This window comes from Eleutherodactylus coqui, chromosome 3 (assembly GCF_035609145.1).
Source record: "Eleutherodactylus coqui strain aEleCoq1 chromosome 3, aEleCoq1.hap1, whole genome shotgun sequence".
NCBI classification, from domain to species: Eukaryota; Metazoa; Chordata; class Amphibia; order Anura; family Eleutherodactylidae; genus Eleutherodactylus; species Eleutherodactylus coqui.
In genome coordinates this window covers 109,657,244-109,681,119 of record NC_089839.1, presented here as the reverse complement: position 1 = coordinate 109,681,119, position 23,876 = coordinate 109,657,244, and the positions used below count along the sequence as shown (strand labels likewise).

At 40.6% G+C, this 23,876-nt stretch overlaps 1 protein-coding gene across 1 annotated transcript in view; it reads left to right on the top strand.

Moving 5' to 3' along the window:
* Positions 1–23,876, top strand: part of SYNE1 (spectrin repeat containing nuclear envelope protein 1) — a 575,530-nt gene that overhangs the window by 242,857 nt on the left and 308,797 nt on the right. Inside the window, exons 28-38 of the mRNA XM_066595961.1 lie at positions 633–800; positions 4,586–4,762; positions 5,714–5,854; positions 5,964–6,124; positions 7,280–7,430; positions 8,192–8,419; positions 9,981–10,079; positions 11,664–11,851; positions 20,195–20,318; positions 20,830–20,996; positions 23,527–23,680. Coding sequence (XP_066452058.1) covers positions 633–800; positions 4,586–4,762; positions 5,714–5,854; positions 5,964–6,124; positions 7,280–7,430; positions 8,192–8,419; positions 9,981–10,079; positions 11,664–11,851; positions 20,195–20,318; positions 20,830–20,996; positions 23,527–23,680 — 1,758 coding nt within the window. The remainder of the gene's footprint in view (positions 1–632; positions 801–4,585; positions 4,763–5,713; positions 5,855–5,963; positions 6,125–7,279; positions 7,431–8,191; positions 8,420–9,980; positions 10,080–11,663; positions 11,852–20,194; positions 20,319–20,829; positions 20,997–23,526; positions 23,681–23,876) is intronic.

The following is a 23,876-nucleotide window of genomic DNA, read 5'->3' as shown; positions in this document are numbered from 1 at the left end:
CAATGTCAGACCCTTTATACAGGTCTTAACAAAGATTGGGAATTGAAAGCCAAGCCCAATTCCATGTACAGACAGTTGTTTCAGGGTGTTTGCCCCTCATCACTGTGTAGTAGGATTCTGGCTTCACTAGTGAGAGGCCTGGGACATGAGTTGGGAGTGGTATTGTCTCTCCTTAAGGAGAGCACCTGGAACGTGAGTGAGGAAACTTATAAGCCATCCATGCTCCTCCTTCAAAAAAAATGGAAATGTTTCCGTTTGCTTCCTTTCAATTTGGTTTTTATTTTTTAAATGGAACAAATAGTGCAATAACACACAATTGATCATTGTGTACATAGAGTGGCTCACTCCTTTAAGTCCCACATAGTAATATATTGTGATTTAGGACCCAGATGCTTCTGCTTAGCTCATTTTGAGTTGGGGTGAATATTTTTGTAATGCGAAAGTATATAATCTCCTTCATTTGACAGGAACAGATATATTAGTTACATTGCATTATCTTGCTATCAGCATGTCTAATGGAAGGTTTTTTTTAGTTTTTACTACATAAATTATCGAATATTACTAGGTCTGATCATGTGTCCATATATTCAACAATTTCTAAAAAGTGAAATGTTTCTTTTCTTATGCTACAGGCTGACAAGATCTTGAGAACTGTCGCCGATTGTGTGCAGTACAAGGCAGGAGTAAAAAATATCTTCAGTGAAATACTAACTAGTTCTAAGGATGTGCAGTCAGAAGCTGAGAAGATAATGAACACAGAAAGCTTTGAGGAGGCGCAGGAGCTGCTTTTTCATTATGAGGTATAAATATATAAGAAATCGCAAAATGTAATTCATGTTCTATACCAGTGCTTCTATGAAAGGCCTTTTACAAATGCCGATACATCGTTCAGATTCCCGCATCAAGTGGAAATCTGAACAGTTATCATTCGGTGTAAATTCATGTACTGACTGAATGATGAATGAGAATTTGCTTGCTTCTCATTCGTCATTTAGTTTATGTATGCAGAAAACTGGATGACTGATCGGCCAGGGTAAACTGTGAATGATTCCCAGCCTGCTCCACCTTCATTCACTCATCAATGCTCATTCCTGTGTAAAATCACAGTAGCGATTATTGCTGGGACGATCTGTCGGGCATTTGCCCCCCACAAATCGTCCGTGTAAAAGGGCCCTTGGTCTTCTGAAGATAAATTTAGTGATGAAGGATTATTTTAAGATGCAAGATGTCTTATAGGTGTTCCCCCCCCCCCCCCCCCCTTCAAAGGCATATAGCCTCTATTCACAGGAACTTTCAGCGATCTGACCATTAGGCCTCCGAATGCCCCATGCGCAGGTATGACTAATGCTCCATTCACTTTCACGGGATAGAAAGTGATTGCTGAGTGCATCAATCCTTGCCTGTCCCAGAGAAGTGAATAGAGCGGTAGTTAAGCATGCACACTGCTGCTCCTTTCACAAGGGGCAATTCTCAGGATCGTGGGGAATCCCAATGGTCAGACCCCACAATTATCAGACATTTATCTACTATCCTGTAAATAGAAGATAAATGTCTTTAGTGATAAAACTCTTTAAGTAAATAAATGCTACAGCTACAGACTTGCATTAACCCTTTCCAATCCACTGTCTGATGTCTAAAGACATGATGATTTACGGTAGTACAGCTCCGATGTTGGTAGACGTCCTTAGGGGTTCTCTTACTGTATATTGCCAGCCTCTCAGCTGTTGGAGCTTATCCAATGTGGCAACTCATGCAGTACTAGCTTTAGCCAGCATATAGCGCTGTTGTAGAACAGCATAAAAAGAGTAAGCCCCCTAGGAAAACCAGAAAACAAATTGGATTGGAAAGGGTTAAGCTACTGCAGGGAAAATAAGCAGCCAAATGCAACATTCCTCAGGTGATTGGAGTGTGTTAGTTCATGTGGAGTTGTAGGGATCCGCTGGTTGCCAGAGTGGCTCCAATTTGAGATTTCACTGGCTTTGCTTTAACCCCTTGAGTGGCGGGTTTCCTACCACCCTGTCGTACCCACCAGGGCAGGTTTTTTAAATGGTCTAATCATTGAATTTCAACTAATTTTGCAGTTGCGTTCCAAGAGCCATAACTTTTTCATTTTTCCATCGACCATATGAGGGCTTGTTTTTTGCGGGACAAGTTGTACTTTTGATGGCATCATTTTTGGGTATATATACTGTATTGCATAACTTTTGTGAAAACATTTGTAGGGAGATTGGGGGGAAAAATAGAAATTCTGCCGTTTGTTTTTTGGATTTCATTTTTACGGCGTTCGACATGCAGAATAAATAATGTGATAACATTATTCTCTGAGTCAGCATGATTCCAGCGACACCAAGTTTATACGGTTTTTATGTTTCACTATTTTTGTACATTTTAAGCATATTCCAAGAGCCGTATTAATTTTATTTTTCCATTGCTGACACTCTAGAAGGCCGTGTTTTTTGCAGGATGAACTCTAGTCTTCATTTATCTAATATTTAGGAACATGTAAAATTTTGATCGCTTTTTATTCCATTTTTTCTAGTGGCAAGATTAACAAAATCTGTAATTCTGGCATGTTTTTTATTTTTTATATTTTTCACTTCATTCTCTGAGCAGTATAAATAATGTATTAAAGTAATTCTACAGGCCGGTACGATTATGCCAATACCAAATTGTAATAGTTATTTTTCTTTTCCATGACTTTTTCACACTTAAAAAAAAAAAAAAAAAGTAATAAGTTTAAATCACCCTATTTTTGCCATATCTATAATAAAAAAAATCTGAATCCTAAAAGGAAAATACAAATTTGGTATCGCTGCGTCCATAAATGTCCGATCCATCAAAGTAGTGCATTATTTACCCTGCACAGTGAACGTAGTCTGAAAAAAAAATTAAAAACCCCACAAATGCACTTTTTCAGTCACCCTGTTTCCCAGAAAAAATGCAATAAAAAGTGAACAAAAAGTCATATGTATTCTGGATTGGTACCAATGTAAACTACAGGACATCCTGCAAAAAAATGAGCCCTCACTTAACTACGTCGACTGAAAAATAAAAAAGTTATAGAGCACAGAAGATGCAGCAAAAAATAATTTTAAAAAATTAAATGTCTTTGAAAAAAATACAAGTACTACAGCAAAAAAAAATTAAAATACACATTTGGTATCGTAGTAATTGCACTGACCCATAGAATAAAGTTATCAGGTCATTTTTGTTGCAGTTTGTGCGCCGTAGAAACAAGACGCACTGAAAGATGGCGGAATGTCATTTTTTTTTTATTTTACTCCACTTAGAATTTTGTAAAAGTTTTTCAGTACATTATATGGTACTTTAAATAGCACCATTGAAAAATACAACTCGTCCCGCAAAAAACAAGCCCTCCTGCAGCTACGTCGATGGATAAATAAAGGAGTTATGATTTTTTTAAACGGGCGGAGGAAAAAAAGAAATGGGGAAAAAAGAAAAAAAGGGGCCATGTCATTAAGGGGTTAAATAATGTACCGACTTCCTTCTCTGGGTCATTACGACGCACGGATACCACATGTGTGATTTTATTTTAAATTTTTTACAAAGTAAAGAGAGACAAGTGTTTTTATTTTTATTTTTCTTAATTTTTTTCCTTTTTTTTTTTTTTGTCCCTTTAGGGGACTTCCACAGGGACCCATCAGGACCCCCTGATCACTTTCCGGTGGTCCGATGGTGACAACCCTTTACATGTTGCAGTGACAGCCCTTTATATGCTGCAGTCACATAGACTGCAGCATGATGTAAAGGGTTAACAGAGCAGAGATCAGAGGTTTTCTCTGATCTCTGCTGTAAGAGCTGGTGCCTGGCTGTCCTCTCACAGCCAAGCACCAGCTCTCCCTGCCACAGAGACCGTCCGCTTGCTTCTGACAAGCTGATGGTCTCTATGGCAACCTATAAACAAAGCAGGAGACTTAGAAGCAGGAGATTGCCGACATATCGGCAATATCTTCTGCTTCTGTTGTTCAAAGCCCTTGCTTTGTTCTCTGTGGGTCTGTGCAGGCAGAGCACAATGACACAGCTTGTGGCATTGTGCTCTGCAGCTCCCATAGTGATACATAGCCCGGAAATCTTCCGGGCTATATCGCTATGGGCAGTGGAGCTCGTCCCGGAAAATTTCCAGCCGTGCCACTCAAGGGGTTAAAGCATTTCAACCAGTTTTTATGTCTTTATGGAACATTGTAATAGTGGTAACTTGTTACAGTCAATACACTTAGGTTATGTCTCACACCTGCGTCCGGGGATTCCATTTTCCTACTCTGTTATAGGAGCAGGCAAGAGGAATCTGCTGGCTGAACTGATCTGTTTTATGACGGAACTGAACTGTGCTGACTGTAACCCATTGACTATAACAGGGTCCATTCCGTCTCCATTTGGCTGTCCGACATATAGGACATTTTCATCCGCATTTCATGCGAGATCTGTGGCGAAGGCTCCAAATAGTACTCCAAACACAGATGTGAACATGGCCTAACATTATTTTGCTCACTAAAATTGGCCTTACATATGCTAATTCATACTTTACAAGTATATTTTGAGTCCCAGCATGTTTATATTCCCGCAGCAAAATATAAAGAAAATAGAATCCAAGAGGCAGGATGTGCAGGTCCAGATTGCTCAGGTGAAAGAGTTACAGGTTCAGAAAGGATTGTCCAAAGATATTCAAGAGGACTTAACCAAGATGGAAGTTGAATTGGATAAAGTTGCAACTGCACTGATTGAGCAGAAGGAAAGCTTAAAGGTAAGTGTCAATGTATTAGAATATTTAATTTGTAAGGCTAACAGGAGTTTACAGTGGGACATTTAAAATGTGCTTCTGGGCAGCTAGTTTTAAATGTCCTGCTGTAAGCAGCGGGGAATTCCTCCAGCTTTGTTGTTGGGCAATTCCCCAGCAGCGGGGGCAGTAGGGGACTCCCTCTACCTCTCTCCCCAGCATCGGGTTCCCTAAGGTATTTCCCCATAGCAGGGGTAAAGACAGGGGTGAGGTAAGAGAGCTTTCCTGAGAGCAAGGGTGGAGCTAGAGGGATCCACCCTCTAGTCCCACCCATCTAGCCACACCCCCTCAACTTGCAATGGGGGAAATCCCAGGGAGGAGGCCTCTAGCCCCACCCCCTCTCTGAGCACTATTGGGATATCCCTCTTAGCTCCCCTGTACCCCTGGCACTCCCTCTCTCTGCACTATGGGGATATCCTTCGAAGATTTCCATAGCAGGGAGAGAGAGAGCAGGGCTATGGGGGATTAACCCATGGCAAGGAGAGAGAGCGGGGCTATAGGTTAATCCTCCATAGCCCGTTCTCTCTCCCTGCTATGGGGAAATCCCGAAGCCCTGCAGGACTTCTTCTTTCTCTCTTACTAATGCTACACGCTGCTCCAGTGAATGGGCAATTTTCTCGAGCAAGAAGCTTGGGTCTTCTGCATGTGAAAACTTGACCGTTCATGCGATTTTTTTAGCCCAGTATAGGCACAATTTGTTTGCGCACCTATACTGCACTAAAACCACGCTTGTGTGAACAAGGCCTAAAAGTAAGAAGGAGCTCCGCAGAATTATGCTGCCTGTTTAGTCTAGCAATTGCTAGGGTTCCCAGTGGTCGGATGCCTTTAAATTAGCAATTGACAGCATATTCCCCACTTGCTATGGCATCTCAGTTGCATCTATCTTTGTCAAGAAGTTGTTTGTATATATTTTCAAAGGATACAATGCATGACTGGGAACAGATAGAATCCGGTAAAAAATCCATTGACCAGAACCTGAAGCAGATAGGCCCTACCATCGAACGAGCTTTGAACTTTGGGACGTTGGAGAATTTGTCATCTGAACTTGAGCAGGCAAAGGTAGTAGACCAATCATTGTATTGTAATTAGAAATTTGAATATATGTGTCCTTAGTGAATTTAGGGACTTTTTAATTTTGGGTTCATTTGACTGTATGTTATTTATGCAGGAGGTGTGTAAGCGAAGTGAAGATCTCGCAGTCCAGGCAGAAAACCTTGGCAAGATATCATCTGATATTAAGCTGGGAGTAAAGGGCAAGCGCCACCTGCAGGAGAAGACAAAATCTGTTCAAGACAATGTAAAGCATGTTAAAAAGACTCTTGCTGAAAAGTATGTATGTCTTGTGGTGATTCCTATGTGTGCCACATCTTTTACTTATATGATCAGTTTTGCAGGAGAGAATTCTAGCATCATATGGTTGCTGCATCAACATTGCTGCCCAATCTGCAAATTGTGTCTCCTGTACTCATTTTTAAACTTTTGGTGGGTGAAGAAGTGACATAAATAGTTGGAGATACATTTTAATACAAGTTCTACCAAAGTTAGATAGTTGTTAATGTGTTTTCTTTTAAGTCAAACCAGAGTGGATCCTAAACAGTAAATGACTCGTATTTCGGATCCATGTTTTGTCTAAAAGAAAAAAAAAAGCGAACCAGAGAATGCATCAAAACTTCACAGTGTGAACAAGGCCTTAGCTTTTCACAGCCTAAGTTTATGGGGCTTGTAGGACAGGCGGTGCTGAGTTCAGGGATGTGACTTTCATACTTACCTGTCATTCCCTCACTATCCCCCCCCCAAATCTGTTGCTCAATCCAGTGGGTGAATTTCTTCTCTTCATTGTATGCATGTCCACATACATCCTCTCACAATGTACAGTGTGTGCATATGCAATAAAGAGAAGGCATCCGCTCAATGGGCTGACAATGAGCAAACAGTGAGGCAGGTGAGTTTGAAAGTCATATACCTGGATTCAGCATTGCCTGTCCTATCTGTTTGTTAGCTTTAGTTTTTGGAGCTTGTAGGACATGATTTAATTTCTAAAAGCTTTATTGAAAGAATAACAACAGTATAATACAAACCAGGCATAAGCCATAAATATTTAGGATATGATTCGTAAATCTCTTTACTGTGGCTGCTACAAAGATAAGCAATATTTAAAGAGGACCTGATCAGCGGACAAGATACAAACATGTACAGCTCCTTCTCTGCTGACTCCAATGCCATTCTTGTTTTCTTCAATCTTCCCTGTTCTCTTTCACCCGCTCCCATTACATATCTGGCGCCAATCTACCATGAAGTGAGCAGACACCGCTGCTCTTTGTCAATGGCTGATATTATGTTTCATGGTAATGAGTCCCGGATGGGTAGTTTGGATTGTGAGTTATGTGAGTTATGTTCTGTACAGCATGGTACCTAGTATTTTGTTTTTTATTTAATTCATAGTTCATTTAACCATTTTAAAATAAATTTGTATCTCTTCTTTAGTATCGAGAAAATGGAGATGGTTAAAGGTACTTGGAAGAAGTTTGAACATGATTTTGAGGCCCATTCTTCATGGATTTCAGAAAGAGAAAAGGAACTAAATGACTTAGAAGTTTCTGATGTTTCCACAGAACTCCAAGTCACACACATCCAGGTAAATGTTTATACCATTATATAGTTGAATGAGTTGTGGTGTAAATGATGATGTGTTATGTAACCAATAGCAGTGGAGTTAACCATCAACTACAGCAGGGAAGATGCAAAAAGGTAAATGCCCAGTTGTTGCACCGTATGGCCCAGCTCACACTTTACAACTTTGTGGTATTATTCTCTGGGGTTTTAATGCGTGGCAAATCATCATCAGCAAATATTTTAAAGCAATAAAGCAAATTTAATCATGAATTTTCTGCAGTTTCTGGAATTAATGCATAGCAAGTATAGGGTTTTAGCCAAACACTTTTATTATGAGGCATTTATGAGAATTTTCAAGGACTTATGAAATTAGTTAAGTGTTGGAAAAGAACGCCAGGGCCGGCATGACATTCCTTTCAGCCTACAACAGATTCATCGGTAGGACGTGCCCTGTTGGGGATTCTGGAGCACACTGCATGTGGCTAGAGACTGGGCGGCCACTTCTGCAGTGTATCACTATTACGAAATCTCCAATGACTATGTGCAGGTTTACATATGTGATTAATTACAAGACCATATAAATATGTGCAGGTCCAACTCTTTAAAAAGAAATCTATGGTTGAGGTGAAATTGGTACAGAAGATGTTTCACATGCGCCATTGTGCCAAATCAGAACAAACTGTGCCCAAAAATCCATTGACGTTTCTGAAGCTCGCTTTCCACGTTAATTCAAAGTTTAATAGGTTTATCGTTAATTGGTTCCTTGTAATATCATTTTTATAGGAAATTTTGAAGGCTCTCCAGGATAAATCTAATGCAGTAAATGAGCTTGAGGCACAGAGCCAGGTGTTTGCTGATTTTATAAGCTCTGCAGAGAAGGCTCGGATAAAAGCCAAGTTATCACAGATGGTCAAGTATTGGGACGGGCTCAAAGAACATGCTCATCAACTAGAAGAAAGTATTTTGGGCATTGTGGAGCAGCAGCAGAAGTTTGATGACACAATTAAACAGGTAAATAAAGTGAAAAATCAGTGTTATTTAATACAGGATAGAGTCTTTATGTTCACTTAAGTTTAACCACTTTAAGACCGCCAAACGACTATAAACGACCTGTAATCCTGAAATGTATATGGATCGGGCTTGGAAGCTGAGTCCGCTCCATACCTGAAAGCTATTGGCTGTTTCTGATAGCTAACAGCCGCTATTAACTGCCATGATCAGAGTTATGCCTCTCTCACACAGTGCTGCGCTAAATGCTGTACAACGCTCCTATTCATTTCAATGGGGCTGCTCACACAACGCTGCACTTTGAAAGCATGTATGTATGTTCTATTTTTGACCATTTTCAGCTGTGCATCGCCCATTGAAATGAATGGGCAGCGGATTTAGAGCTGCTGAAAACGCAGCACAACTTGTTACCGTGTTTTTGCCAGCGTTAAGCACAGTTTGCTGCCCTGATCTTTGGGAGTGAGGGGGGTCTCGAAATATAAGCCCTAACCCAAAAGCTACACAACGTAAAAAAAAAGAAGAAAAGCAATACTCACATAGCAGGTGCCACCCGGGTCCCTCCCGCGACTCAGCCAGTCAGAGCAATCTCTTGCTGGGGGTGGGGTCTTCAAACCCCGTTACCATCAAGAGATGCTCTGTCAGCAATGACAAGTGCCCGGAAGCCTGCAGGGACGCCAGAGAACAGCAGGAGGGGCACGAATGGTGCCTGCTAGAGGAGTATAAGGCCTCCCTCACACAGTTCTGGCATACAGCTTCCTTGGCTACATTTTCAGCTGTGCTGAAAACGCAACCAAAACACTGACAAAGTGCATGTCAGCGCTGCTGAAACCGCAGTAAATGCAGCGTTGAAAAACACAGCATTTTTGCAAACGCCTGTGTGAGGGAGGCCTTAGCTTTGATCTCGGCAGTCAACTGTTTGTGTTCTGGTCAAAGCTGACAGCAAATCTAATGATCGCAAGTTCAAGTCCCCAGTTTGGACTAAATAAATTTGTAAGTAGAATATTGAATAAGGTTTTTTTTAACAATTAATAAAATGAAAAAAGTTTAGTACGGTGTTAGCCAGTAGAGCAAAATGTGATTGTCCTCAGTAAGAGAAACCAAGTAATCTTGTAGATATGATACCTTTTCATGGCATATAATAACATTAAAAGATATCATGACTAAGTATATAATAACAAAGTATCATGTATTTCTGTTAGCCATTAAAAGGTATCATATCTACAAGATTACTTGGTTTCTCTTACTGAGAATAATCACATTTTAAAAGTAAAAATAAATGTTAAAAAAAATCCTTCTTTAACTTTTCCTCTTAAAAAGCTTTATTTAAAATACCTGACATATTTGGTATTGCTGTGTGATATATCTCTGGTCCTAAAGTGGATTTAATTGAAAGCTGTTATGAATGCTGTTGCCTAATTCAGGAGATTATCCTTCATCTTAAAGTTGTAGAAATGTTTCAGTAAATTGAGAAGATTTCCTATAAAACCTACTTTTTAATGACTTTTCAGATATTTATTCAAGATGGTAAGAATTGTAAGTCTATAACATACTTGTTTCTTTACAGATTCACACTTCTTTAGAGAATATTGAGGCGTCTTTGGCTCTTCCGGTTAACAACTGTTCCTCTGCAGCAGAAACATACAGAGTCCTTCACTCCCATCAGGTAATGTAGCGGAACAACAATTCATTTCATTTCATTATAGTTTCAGTGTGATGATTGATATGTGGAATTACATCATAGTATAGGGTGGTCAGAAGTGTCGGGTGAGAGGAGAACTGGACACATGGAGGTGGCTAGATAGGTGTACGGTGTTGTAATTGACTAGACAGGTGCAGAGTATTATGTCTTGCTAAAAGATTACTATAGCCCGGCTTTTGTTCCCCCTGAGGACGCTGCAAGGCGAAACATGTCGGGGTGACTATAGATCAGATTTTAATAGGGTTTTGGTGGTGCTGATTTATTAATTTCCGCATAGCCTTTTGCAAGTTGGCCATCCAGGCCTGTGTTTTAGTGTGTATATGCACAATTACACACGATACTAATTGATGATTGCTGGTCATATTGCACTGCTACCACCATTTGCCCCTTTATTCTAAATATCTTTAGATGTTGTCTGTGTCTCTTTTGAATAATAAAGTATTTATATTATATTTTAGGGGACATTACCCATGGGTATTTTTTGTCTCCGGCAATTAGAATTGTGTCTATATAACCCAGAGTATTCCTAGGGCAATTTTATAATGTATGCTAAGGCCCAATGTCCACTTGTATGGACAGATTCCACTGCTGAATCCAGCTGTGCCTGCGGACATTGGGAGAAAGAAAGGCTTTCTTACCTCACTGGCTCCAGCTCAGATCTCCTCTGCGCTAGCCGGATCTTCTTTCTTCAGCACGGCGAATGCGTCCGGACGTGCCGGACACATGCGCAGTGCATTTTTTTCTTAATGTCCTGCTTTCCTGCGGTTCCACAGCACAGTCACGATGATGGCTGTGCCATGGATATGACGACTTCTGTTGACTTTAATGGAAGCTGCCCCGCAGGATCCGCAGACAAAAATGGACCGTGCTGTGATTTCTTCCCGCATATGCAATCTGCATGCTGAGAAAAAAATCACATCCGCATGCTTTAAATGGCCCTGCGGATTCTAATGCATGCCTATTGGCGCGGGTCTCCCGTGCGGGAGACACGCGCAGATTTGATATTCAAAATCCGCACATGGACATTGGGCCTTAAGGCCTCATGTCCATACCTGCGGATGTCATTTTCCCTTCAGGCGTGGATTGCGTCTGCGGGAAAACACCCACGGCATGCTCCATTTTTAGTGTGGGTCTCCCGCGGGGACGGCTATCGCAGGCTTTTATTGATGCCTATGGAAGCATCCGGATCCGCGGAACACAGTCTCTGGCGCTGGAGTTAAAAAAAAAAAATGGAGTGCCCGGTGCATGTGCGCGGCACGCTGCCGGCGTGCCGAGCACATCCGCCGAGCCGAAGAAAGAAGATCCGGCCGCGACGGAGGGGAGATCCGCAGCATCTGGACAGGTAAGTTTGATCTTTTTTTTTAGCCTCATGAAGATTCTGCATGAAGATTTCGTGGCGGGCCTGATTTTCCCCGTGGACATGAGGCCTAAAGCTGTCAACTTATTCGCCTTATAGCCTCTGTTACATATATCCAAAATGGTTGTCTACTTGTGACAAAATTTACAAATGACAGCATTTCTCATTATTAATTTGCCCTTTGCCTATAGGATCTTTGTCATGATATTGAAATGTTGAAGAACAATATCCACTCTCTGAGTGCTGGCACTCGAAAACTTGCAAACAAGAATAGAGCAATGCAGGCCATTTCCAACCTTCAAAGCCGATATGAAGTTGTGACTACAAAGGCTAAAGAAAGGCTCTCCTTGTTGGAGCAATTGTTAGTTCATTGGCAGAGGTAAGCTCTAAGATCAGTAAAATGACAACTAAATTCCATTTCTTTTACCACATATACATTATTGGTCAAAAGTTTTAGAACGCGTCAATGTTTTCAGTTATTTTTGACATTAAGGGCTTATTCCCAGAAACATATTTTCACAGCGTATTACATACACCATGGGCGCCCGCGTAATACACGCTAAATAGAAACAAAGAAAGTACGTTGATTTTCATTGATCCATTCACATTTCCGCATATACATTGCTTATAATACGTGCGTGAAAAATAACGCAGCATGTATTGTTCTCTATAGTTTGCATATGAAACGCTGTAGATACGCAATACATTTTGTATGTGCGGTATTTACTACGCATCGCTGCTATGAGACAGAGCGGGGAATTAAAAAAGACTAGTCATACTGCGCATGACAGCGTGTGTGAGATACGCTGTCATGTGCCGTGCATATTCGCTGCCATATACAGCGATAGCCGGATTATGTGATGAACGCAGTGTTTTACACATATGGCCATGGGAATGAGCCCTATCACATTTTAAGTCCAGCAAATAGTGTGAAATGGTTCAAAGGTTCAAAAGTAAGGTAAGATAAAATATTATGAAATTTTAACCTGAAACACAACAATAGTCTGCATTTATGATTTTAACCAAAGGGTATTTTTCAGGGTACACATCAAGGACAGCTGCCTTGCAGGTAGCAAGTTTAGGTTTGAAATTGGATGCAAACTATTCCTACCAGTTTTTCAACTTTTGTAGATTACTTTCACACCCTCCGATTCATCCAGCGTTGGCACAGACTGTATTATAACACCGTTTAAGATAGGATTTTGGACAGTTTTACTCTTCAGGGCAGAGCACATTGCTATCCTAATGGCAAGCAAAAAGCAATTAACCAAAGAAGACAGACAATTATAATTTATAACCCTTAGAAATTGCCACGAAAGCCAAGGTTTCCTATATCCTCAAATGACACTTGGAAACTGGAGGAAACTCTAACAGGAAGAGTTCTGGCAGACCAAAGGCCACTAAAAGAATCAGTTGATCTGTTTTTGAGAGTCGACAGTTTGCGTAATCGGCGCCTTACAGCACAAAATCTTCAAGCACTGCTTAATGCAGCAAAAATAAACAAGTTTCCATCTCAACTGAGAAGAGAAGACTTCTATCTGCACGTTTGACAGTTAGAGTATCAGTAAGAAGCCCCTGCTGAGATTGCAAAATAAAAAAAAGACTTGCCTGGGCCAAGCAGCACCTTCAGCGGACTACTGAAGAGTGGAAGAAATTCTTATGGACTGAGAAATCAAAATTTGACATATTTTGTACATCATCCAGGGTTTTTGTATGCTGTCAAGTAGGTGAAAGGAAGGTTCCTAAACCTGAACATACCTTTCATCTCCTGGATGGGCAGGAAACTATCCTTTTTACTCTTCAAACCATCCCCATTCCCAAAACATTCTTCCAAAAAGGCATCAATTTCTTAGTACTTACATCTGGAATAATCGCAAACCGCGCCTTGCCCATAGCTACCTAACTCAAAACAAACAACAATGTGGCTTTGGTCTCCCAGACGCTCAGAACTGTCATGGAGCAATACACGTAGCCAGATAGATCTTGGTAGAACCAAGCACAAACTTCCACAAAGTTCCACATGGAAAGAGACCTCCTAAACCTAGATGATCACTACCTCCTCTGGTCTAACCAGAAAATACAAACACAAAATAAGCTAATAAGCACAGCCACTCATGCCACAATGAAAGTAATAAGCAAGTTACGTAAAAAAGGAACAGAGTCTGACAAGCTCTTCCCCTTCACACCAGCTTTCCTAATACCTACCATCATAGGCAAAAAATCTTCACCATCCTCACACATCTGGAATAAAATGTCTATGATAATTCATGACATCCTAAAAGACTCCCAAATCACCAAATTAGAACAAATTGAACCTCTTATCCCTAAGCACAAACCCAACTTCTTAGAAGCCTTAAATCTATTTAAACCACTCAAAATTCCGTGGTCTATACCATAATAAGAGATCCATTATGATTTGAAACCTATCGATCACTCCCAAAACCCTGCAAAAAATTAATTTCTAAGCTTTACAAGGGAGTGTTCTTGGACTCTGCACCGCACAAACCATGGTTCTTGAGAGAATGGAAAAAGGAATTAACAATTACCCTGTCTGAAGAAAGCACAGACAAAATCCTGAGCAACTCTCATGACTTCTTAGGATGTATCTGCATTCAAGAAAACTGATTCAAACAAGATGGTACAAAACACCTCATCAACTATTTAAACTAAATTTAGCACCCTCTGACTGCTACTGGAGATGCAGCCTCCAAGGTGGCACCCTCCTCCACATTTGGATTCTCCCAAATCAATAAAATTTGCTCAACCTCACTAAACTTGGCGCCCGAGGAAATATTATTGTGGCTCCCATCCAAAAATTTTACCCCAAGGATGGGCAATTTGCCAGCACCTTATTAACTGTAGTCAAGTTAAGGCCCATTTAGATGGGTTGAATGTCAGGCAAACGATGCCTGACACTCGTCCCTGCACGTACTCACTCCTGTGCTGTTGCACAGGAGCTAGTATCGCTGGCTCACTCACAGAGCGGGAGCAAGGCGGGTGAGGAGGATGCAGGAGATTTCTCTCCTTGCTCTTCCCCGCCTCTCTCCATTTGCTTAACATAGTGACCGTTCAGTACTGAACGGCTGCTATTTACACTGAACACTCATCATTCAGCTCATCGTCCATCATTTATGCTGCATAAACAATGGACGATGAGCTGAGCAATGAGCGTTCAGTGTAAATAGCAGCTGTTAAGTACTGAACGACCACTATATTAAATGAATGGAGACAGGCAGCGGAGAGCGAGGAGAGAAATCTCCAGCCTCCCCGCTGTGAGCCAGCGATACTAGCTCCCGTGCAACATGCCTGACATTCGTCCCGTCTAAATGGGCCTTTACTCATTCCCTTAATGTTTCAAAACAATGAACCCCCCCCCCCCCCCCTCTAGCCAAGTGGGAAAACAAAATACATCAAATATCACACTTCAAGGAGCTCATGAGCTGGGAGAATGGTACCAGAACCAATTTCCTGAACACCTGGTAGGCATGGTTAGAATTTAATAAAAAAATAATAACCAGTCAGCCATACTAGTACTAACTGGGTCCATTCACTCTCTCATCATGTAGTGTAACCCTTTCAAACATTTGAGGCCTCTTAAACAGTCTTTAGAAACACACCCCATAACTATTAATTAACAAATCTCCAGCCTAGAAACCCTTCAAAATTAGCCTAGACGACTAACCCTCCCCTACCCTACTTACTGGTTCATAGGATAACGTTTTATAGTTAATAACATCATCAATAATTTTTGATATGTTATAAGACACAATCCGATCAGAGTTAAAATTCTTATAAGCTGATTCAAAGTTGTTTTGTATTGTTATTGGTTGTTTCTGCTGCAAGACCTTGACCACAAATATGTACGAGTATAACTTCATTGATGGTTGATCAATCTGTCTTGATTTACATTGCAGATTTGTAAGTTTTGTAACATAATTTCGTAATTTAAAAAAAAAAACATAAAGAAAAATAGTTCCTGAGTCTGTGACACCAACTGTCAAACATGGAGGAGGAAACGTGATTGAGGCTCTTTCGCTGGATTCAGAGTTAGCAACTTGCTACCACAGCATCTTGATATATCATGCAATACCCTCTGGTGAAGGCCTAGTTGGTCAGGGGTTCATATTACAGCAAGACAATGATCCAAAATATACACCATATGGACAAATATATTTGGACACTGCAAAAAATCAGCAAATATGCAAATACTGAGTTTGCCGAACGGTATGCTGGGAAGGGCATAGGTAAAATAAAAAGCGGCTCATTTTGTAATAAACATTCAGCCGATCGAGCCCTTGTGGGACGAACTGGAGCGACGGATACGACACCGCCACCCATGTCAATCCTTACAACAATCTCTTCTCACAGCCTCGCACAAGGACTGGCGAGCTATTCCTGCCCAGACTTACAGAGAACTTGTGGAAAGTATGCCTCAACGTGTTACCGCTGCAATACCAGCAAAAGGAGGGCCGACGTGTTACTACATCTATATATAAAAAAAATTGAATGTATGCCCGAGTGTGTGTCTGTGTGTCTGTTTGTCCTTTATGCGCTACTACACCATTCATCCGATCGCCATGAAACTTTGGGAAGTTGTTGAGTACACTCCTGGGAAGATTACTGGCATAGTACATCTATCCTATGATATATGGCGCACGTGCGAGCGTCGTCGACAGTTACGCCCCCCCACGTACATCGTTCGATTTCCATCACTGCCACTAATTCTCTCATTTCCCGATGTCATAGAAACTTGAAATTTGGCACGAGCATTGATTATGTCATAAATAGGAAAAGCTAATGGGTCCTAACTTGATTATTCAATTCTAAGCGCAAAAGAATTAGCGTCCAAATTTTGCATACGGAATCTAATTCACTTCCCAATGTCATAAAAACTTGAAATTTGGCAAGAGCATTGGTTATGTCATAAATAGGAAAAGTTAATAAGTCCCAACTTGATTATTCAATTCTAAGCGCAAAAGGATTAGCGTCCACATTTTACGTACGGAATCTAATTCTCTCACTTCCCAATGTCATAGAAACTTGAAATTTGGCACAAGCATTGATTATGTCATAAATAGGAAAAGTTAATGGGTCCCAACTCGATTATTCAATTCTAAGCGCAAAAGAATTAGCGTCCAAATTTTATGTACGGAATCTAATTTTCTAACTTCTCAATGTCATAGAAACTTGAAATTTGGCATGAGCATTGATTATGTCATAAATAGGAAAAGATAATGGGTCCCAACTTGATTATTCAATTCTAAGCGCAAAAGAATTAGCGTCCAAATTTTACGTACGGAATCTAATTTTCTGACTTGCCGATGTAATTTGGCACGAGCATTGATTATGTTATAAATAGGAAAAGTTAAAGGGTCCCAACTTGATTATTCAATTCTAAGCGCAAAAGAATTAGCGTCCAAATTTTACGTACGGAATCTAATTCTCTCACTTCCCAATGTCATAAAAACGTGAAATTTGGCACGAGCATTGATTATGTCATAAATAGGAAAAGCTAATACGTCCCAACTCAATTATTCAATTCTAAGTGCAAAAGAATTAGTGTCCAAATTTTCCTGATGTCATCTATATATTTAAAAATGAATGTATGTCTGTCTGTCTGTCCTTTATGCATTACTACACCATTTATCCAATCGCCATGAAACTTTGGGAAGTTGTTGAGTACACTCCTAGGAAGATTACTGGCATAATACAACTATCCTACGATAGGTGGCGCGCGTGCGAGCATCGTCGACAGTTATGCCCCCCAGACAAAGATCGTTTGATTTCCATCTCAAGCACGAAAGCAAAAGGCATTACGAGCAAGCGTGTTCAACTACAAAATGATGCATCCGCCGAACGTTTCGCAAGACAACTGCTGGATATTGAAAATGCTGAGGTAAAATGAAAGCTGTGCTGTGATTGGTTGCTATTTCTTATACTGCTGAGGTAACATGTAAGCTGTGCTGTGATTGGTTGCTATATATTATACTGCTGAGGCAACATGAAAGCTGTGCTGTGATTGGTTGCTGCTACTTATACTACTGAGGTTACATGAAAGCTGTGCTGTGATTGGTTGCTATATATTATACCGCTGAGGTAAAATGAATGCTGCACTGTGATTGGTTGCTATTTTTTATATTGCTGAGGTAGAATAAAAGTTGCGCTGTGGTTGGTTGCTATTTCTTATGCTGCTGAGGTAACATGAAAGCTGCGCTGTGATTGGTTGTTATATATTATACTGCTGAGGTAACATGAAAGCTGCGCTGTGATTGGGTGTTATATATTATACCACTGAGGTAACCTGAAAGCTGCGCTGTGATTGGTTGTTATCTAGATATATAAAAACGAATGTATGTATGTCTGTCTGTCTTCGCAGCAACGCGCGACGGGTAAGCTGATAGAATAATAAAGCTCTTTTTCTGAAAAACATGCAGTGTGCAAATACTTTTGTCCAGATAGTGTACTTCTTGCTTATGTCAGAACTACTTAAGACGACAGGAAGTCAGTAGGCTTCAAAGATGGAATGGCCTGCAAGGTCTCCAGACTTAAACCCATTGAGCTTGTTTGGGATGAATTGAACAGCAAAGTAAAAGTTAAACAGCCTACAAGTGCAGCACAAATTTTGGGAACTTCTACAACAATGTTGGGAAGGAATTTCTGAACAATAGCTGAATGCAACTGTAAAAAAATGCCTCGATTGTGTAAAGCTGCTATATCCGTTAGAAGTAGGGACTGTGAAGAGTCAAAAATCTGGATTTAATTTAGTGAAACAAAGTCATTCCATTATTTTCATTCATCTATACTTTCTTATTTGTTCTGTGCTTTCATTTAAGAGTAGTTATGAGACATTAAACTTTGCAAATATCAATAAAAACTGGAAAAATTGATGTGTTCTAAAACTTTTGACTAGTAGTGTATTTGTTAAGGAAATGTTTTTACATACTACTTGTACTGCACATGTTAAGCTGGTATTTAATCATATTTAATATTGTGCAGTGGATCTATTACCGAAATCTTGTTTTCAGCCTTAAACATAATTTTATAATTTATATATAATTTTAGATTGCCTGAAAGTTTAAGTAATTGCTTACTATTAGCATATGTTCACACGATTAGAATTTGTAGATGCAAAGGATTCCCGCATACAAATTAAGTCCATGGAAGATTACTGCAGTAACTATGGGAATAATTCATCTATTGTGCGTTCATATATTTTCACATATTTTTTACACAGCATGTGAAGGGTTAATTAAAAAAAACACAAACCCCATTCCCATACTTCATGCTAGCAGAATGGCAGAAGATTCTGCTCTGATTTAGGGCTAATTTACACGAGCGTATATCGGCCGAAGTTTTCACAGCCGACCGATATACGCTTCCATTTGAGCAGTCCTCCTCTTTCCCTCCCCCTCACCGGCTCTGTCTGTCTCCCCCATCCAAGCTGTTTGCAATGGGAGTGTACGGAAAGGGGCGGGGCTAACTTCCACCCCCTCCCCGCCCCTTGTCTGCAGCCAGCAATGGAAGTGGGCAGGACAGAGCAAAGTTTAGCTCCGCCCTGTCCCATTGCAAACACTAGAGTGGAGGAGAGAAGAGACAGAGGGGGGAGGGACAGGGGGGACTCCTGAGATGGAAGCGTATATCGTCCGGCCGTCAAATCGCTGGCCGATATACGCTCGTGTAAACAAGCCCTTAGGTGTAGAATTTGCAAGTAAATGCCTGCAGACTCTTCAATGCCTTACATTGCTTACATTCTACTAATCCAGAGATAAAATTTGTATTACAGTTCAGATTCATTGTATTCACACAGTTTCTAGTATTTCATGTTGTATCAATGACCACAAAAACCCACTTTAGTATTTTGTTTTCTGAGAACTGCAGTTTTATACATCAGGGACATTGACTAAGGTAAAGACCGCAGTTCACAGGTGTAGTCATTTGACTACAAAACACTAACTTCCCACTGCTTTGATAAAACAACCAGCAGATTTGTGTATGCAGCACTGCAATTGAGGTTCAGTACAAAGTAAGTAATATAATGTACAACTTTTATGTTGATTACATCATTATATACATTGTTTAATGCAGGTTGAAGATGAACATATCCTTTAGGCCTCTTTCACATGACCGTATGCATTTTTACTGAAAAATCGTATGAATAAAGAATAGCTGCGATCAAGTCCCGATCTGTAGCCGCGTATTTCCTGCTGTTTACACGGGCGCTGCAGTGTATCCGCAAAAAATATGCTGCAGCGCGGAAATCCCTCAGTTGGCATACATCTTCGGAATGACTGCTAATGCTTAGAGTCAGCCGTCATCTTTCCCAGCGTTGGACGCTGCTAATCTCCCTCCCCCTCCCTTTTTTCCAGTCATAGATAAGGCAAGATCTATCTTTGGATGCAGCATATAAAATTGGCAACCAAAAGCGATTTTATTACGCTGCTAAAAAAGCGTTCATCTAAATGAATACATTGGAATCCAATGCTTTAGATGGTCACGATTTGTGAACGCAGCTAAATAACTGTGTATATACGGTCGTGTGAATAACGCCTTAATGTGTATGGGCTAAGAAAAGCTTCAAATCAAATTCCAATACCTCTGGAAGGTAACTGTGTAATTTCATCTAAGGACCAAGCAAACTGGTGACAGAAGCCTGCGGGCATTCAGACAAACAGCACAATTAATGTTTTCTTGTATTTATAAATACTTTACTCTTCACATTTAGGCAAGAAAAAGAATTTTCTTCTTTTGTGACGTGGCTTGAGACAAGTGAAGCTTTGGTCAGTCCACAACAAGGACTATTCTCTGCAGACAAAGCAAAACTGGAAGCTGAGATGCAGTCACTTCAGGTATGAAGATTATGAGTTAAATGGGTATTGTGGAAGTATAACACTAATGAGTTATGCTTAGAATTGGACATCAATACCAATTCGGTGGAGGGCAGACAACCAGCACCCTGACCAGTCAGCTGACCTAAAGGAACTGTGGTACGCCGGTATAGGTTAACTCTGTGCAGTAGCTCAGAATCATGCAGCAGCTCTCTCCCATTCACTTGAAAAGGTTATACTGCAGACCCCACTGATCTGATATTGATGACCTATCCTGAAGACAGGTCATCAGTGTTATAGTCCTGGAAACCCCGTTTAATCACAAATGTGCCGTTAATAGAGATTCATGGCTATTCCTTTGAACCTGCACTGACACAAAATTTTGTCAGCGACTGCAATGACTAAAATAAATCACATATATGTAGTGAGAAAAAAGAGAATGGCCCACCCAGCAGTGTAATCTCATCAGATGCAAAATTACAGATGCTACTCCAGTGATTAAATTAACAGCTTGATCCATTTTCGTTATCAGGATCTGAAAGTGGAGTTAGCCACTCAGTCTCAGCGATACACTGTTCTGGTCCAGTTGTGTGCATCTTTATATCCAACATCTTCTGAAAGCAATGTGCAGCAACAAAGGGACCATCTAGAGAAACTGTCTCTGAGATGGAACATGCTACCAGAAGAGATTTTAAAGAGGTAAATTTTTCTAATTGTTACTTTATTATTCTAATTATTTATTCATTTAGGTCATTTTTGTGATTAGAGATATTAGCTTACACACACATTCTCATGCAGCCTCCTATTAACCATCAAGGCACACATCTACCTTTCAACACCAGTAGATAGTGCCAGAAAATTTGTGAATTTTTCAAAAATGTAATTATTTCAGTCCAACCTAATGACATATCAGAGGAAACTTGTAATCACTTTCAAACATAGTAAACCACCTACAACAACAGAATATTTAAGTACCGCTGTTTCCCAAACCTCCTTTGTAATGCTCCTGAAAAAATAATACCTAGAGAAATAGCAGTTTAAAATTTTCCTGCACTGCATTCGTACAGATGTAAACCAGTCCTGTGGCGGGGCCGGACCATCTCTGCGGGCCAGAGCTTTCCTGATAAATACACCCTTTTCTGCTGGTGTGACGTGGACGACATCACGGGGCAATCCAAATCTTGAGCGTGCGCTGGGATCTCGCAGTTACCTTTGTGGGGAAATTCAACATGGTCATCTGCAGTTAAGCAAAAGAGTTCGATCACTCCGTGACATCATCTACGCCACACCAGCAGAGAGCATTCATCAGGAATCTCTGTCCACCAGAAACCGTCTAGCCTGTCCACCAGCCTGCATGCATTTTCATACAGCGCCGGAAAATGTTAAAACACTGTTTTGCCAGATATGATTTCTGGAGCATAGCAAAAGAAGTTGTGGAAAGGTTACCTTCCATTACGTTTTAAATGAATCATTCCATAAACACATATTAAAAGCACATTAACATTACTTCTCCTTTCCACGTCTATGGAGTGCCGATTATTTGTTGTTATCACAAATACTGTTTGGCTATCCTAACAATTTTTCTGCAGTAAAGGAAACCTTATTAGCATCATCTGTTCTCTCTGGATGTCTTCCCAAGGACCTGATTGATCTAAGACAACAGCAATGGCAATGAGACCATATAAAGAGTTTGTTGTGGTTTTATGTTAAAGGGGTTGTCCCGAGAAAGCAAGTGGGGGTAAGCACTTCTGTATGGCCATATTAATGCACTTTGTAATATACATCGTGCATTAAATATGAGCCATACAGAAGTTATTCACTTACCTGCTCCGTTGCTGGCGTCCCTGTCTCCATGGTGCCGTGTAATTTCAGCGTCTAATCTCCTGATTAGACGCGCTTTGGGTCTCGGCACGAGCGGCGTTCTGGCTCCGCCCCCTTCTACGCATCATCGCGTAGCCCCGCCCCGTCACGTGTGCCGATTCCAGCCAATCAGGAGGCTGGAATCGGCAATGGACCGCACAGAGCCCACGGTGCACCATGGGAGAAGACCCGCGGTGCATCGTGGGTGAAGATCCCGGCGGCCATCTTGGTAAGGTAAGTAAGAAGTCGCCGCAGAGCGGGGATTCGGGTAAGTACTAAACTTTTATTTTTTTTTTAACCCATCCCTTGTGTTTGTCTCGCGCCGAACGGGGGGCCTATTGAAAAAAAAAAAAGCCGTTTCGGCGCGGGACAACCCCTTTAATAAAGCTTAATGATTGTATGAATTCAATTATGCAAAATAAAAATTATACAACTTCAGAATATAATTTGGAGCAGATTTACTGTTGTATGTTTGCCTAAATTGCGCCGGAAACTGTTTTACATGCTTTGTTCCACCTTTATCATGTTTTAGACCTTTTCTGAGGCTTTTTTTCACGCTGGGGTGTGGCTTAACAGGAAAACGGATGTTGCCTAAATGCATTATTGTGCATCAAAAATTACACCAAAATTTGGTACAAAATGTGCTGTACCTAGTAGGGTAAAAAGTTAGACTAGACAGTCTAAAGATATGCCCGATTTATCACGCAGCATGAGCCATTGTGATAAATTTTGGACATTTTAAGACTCTTTAGTGTAAGTTTGGACTTTCTAGTTAACAGGCAGTAATAGTAAATCTGTCCCTTTATATTTCATTTCCTTACCTTTTTCAAGGTATGAATTTGCTGTCAGTGAATGAGACTCTGTTGTTTACAGACTGCAGACCATGTACTATATCTAGTTCTGTTTGAAATATAAGCCCTACCCCCCGAAAATCAGCCCTAACTACACTAGATGGGAAAAAAAGCAATACTCACCTAGCGGTGCCGTCCTGGTCTCTGTCGCTGTTCTCTGCTGCTGCTCCAGACTTCCCGTGCACTAGCAGATCATTTATTGCTGGTAGTGAGGTTTGAGATCCCCACCTCCAGCAAGAGATTGCTGTGATTGGTTCCCGGAACTGGCTCAATGCACCAATCACCGCCATTCATTGACCTCATCTGTTGGGTGAACATTGCTTTTTTTTCCAGCTTCCTTGGCTCCGTTTTCAGCTGTGCTTAAAACACTGGTATAACGCATGCCAGCGCTGCTAAAATCGCAGTAAACGCCTGTGAAAGGAAGGCCTTAAACTGAAGAGACTCATAGCCCTAATGGTTATGAACACTCTAAATCAAATAGTGGTTATAAAAATATAATCATGACTATCTTTTTTTAGGACCAGCGTCATAGAATCCATTGTAGGTGAACATCAGAAATTCGACGACTTGTTACTAGAATTTTCCCTCTGGATTAAAGAATTCCTTAAAGACCTTCAAGATACTGCTGAAATAAACACATCCGACTATGAATCTGTTGTCCTTTTAAATAAGGTAACCTTATTATATCAGCTGCTTCAGTAATCACTGTCATGTATGGGATTTATTGTGCAAAACACAATTTTATCCTATATAATGAATTTATATATATATATATATATATATATGCGAAAACCCTCCCTCACTGACTGACTCGCCTACATAGGAATAGTAAAGGGGAAACAACTTGATTATTTAATGCTAAGTGCAA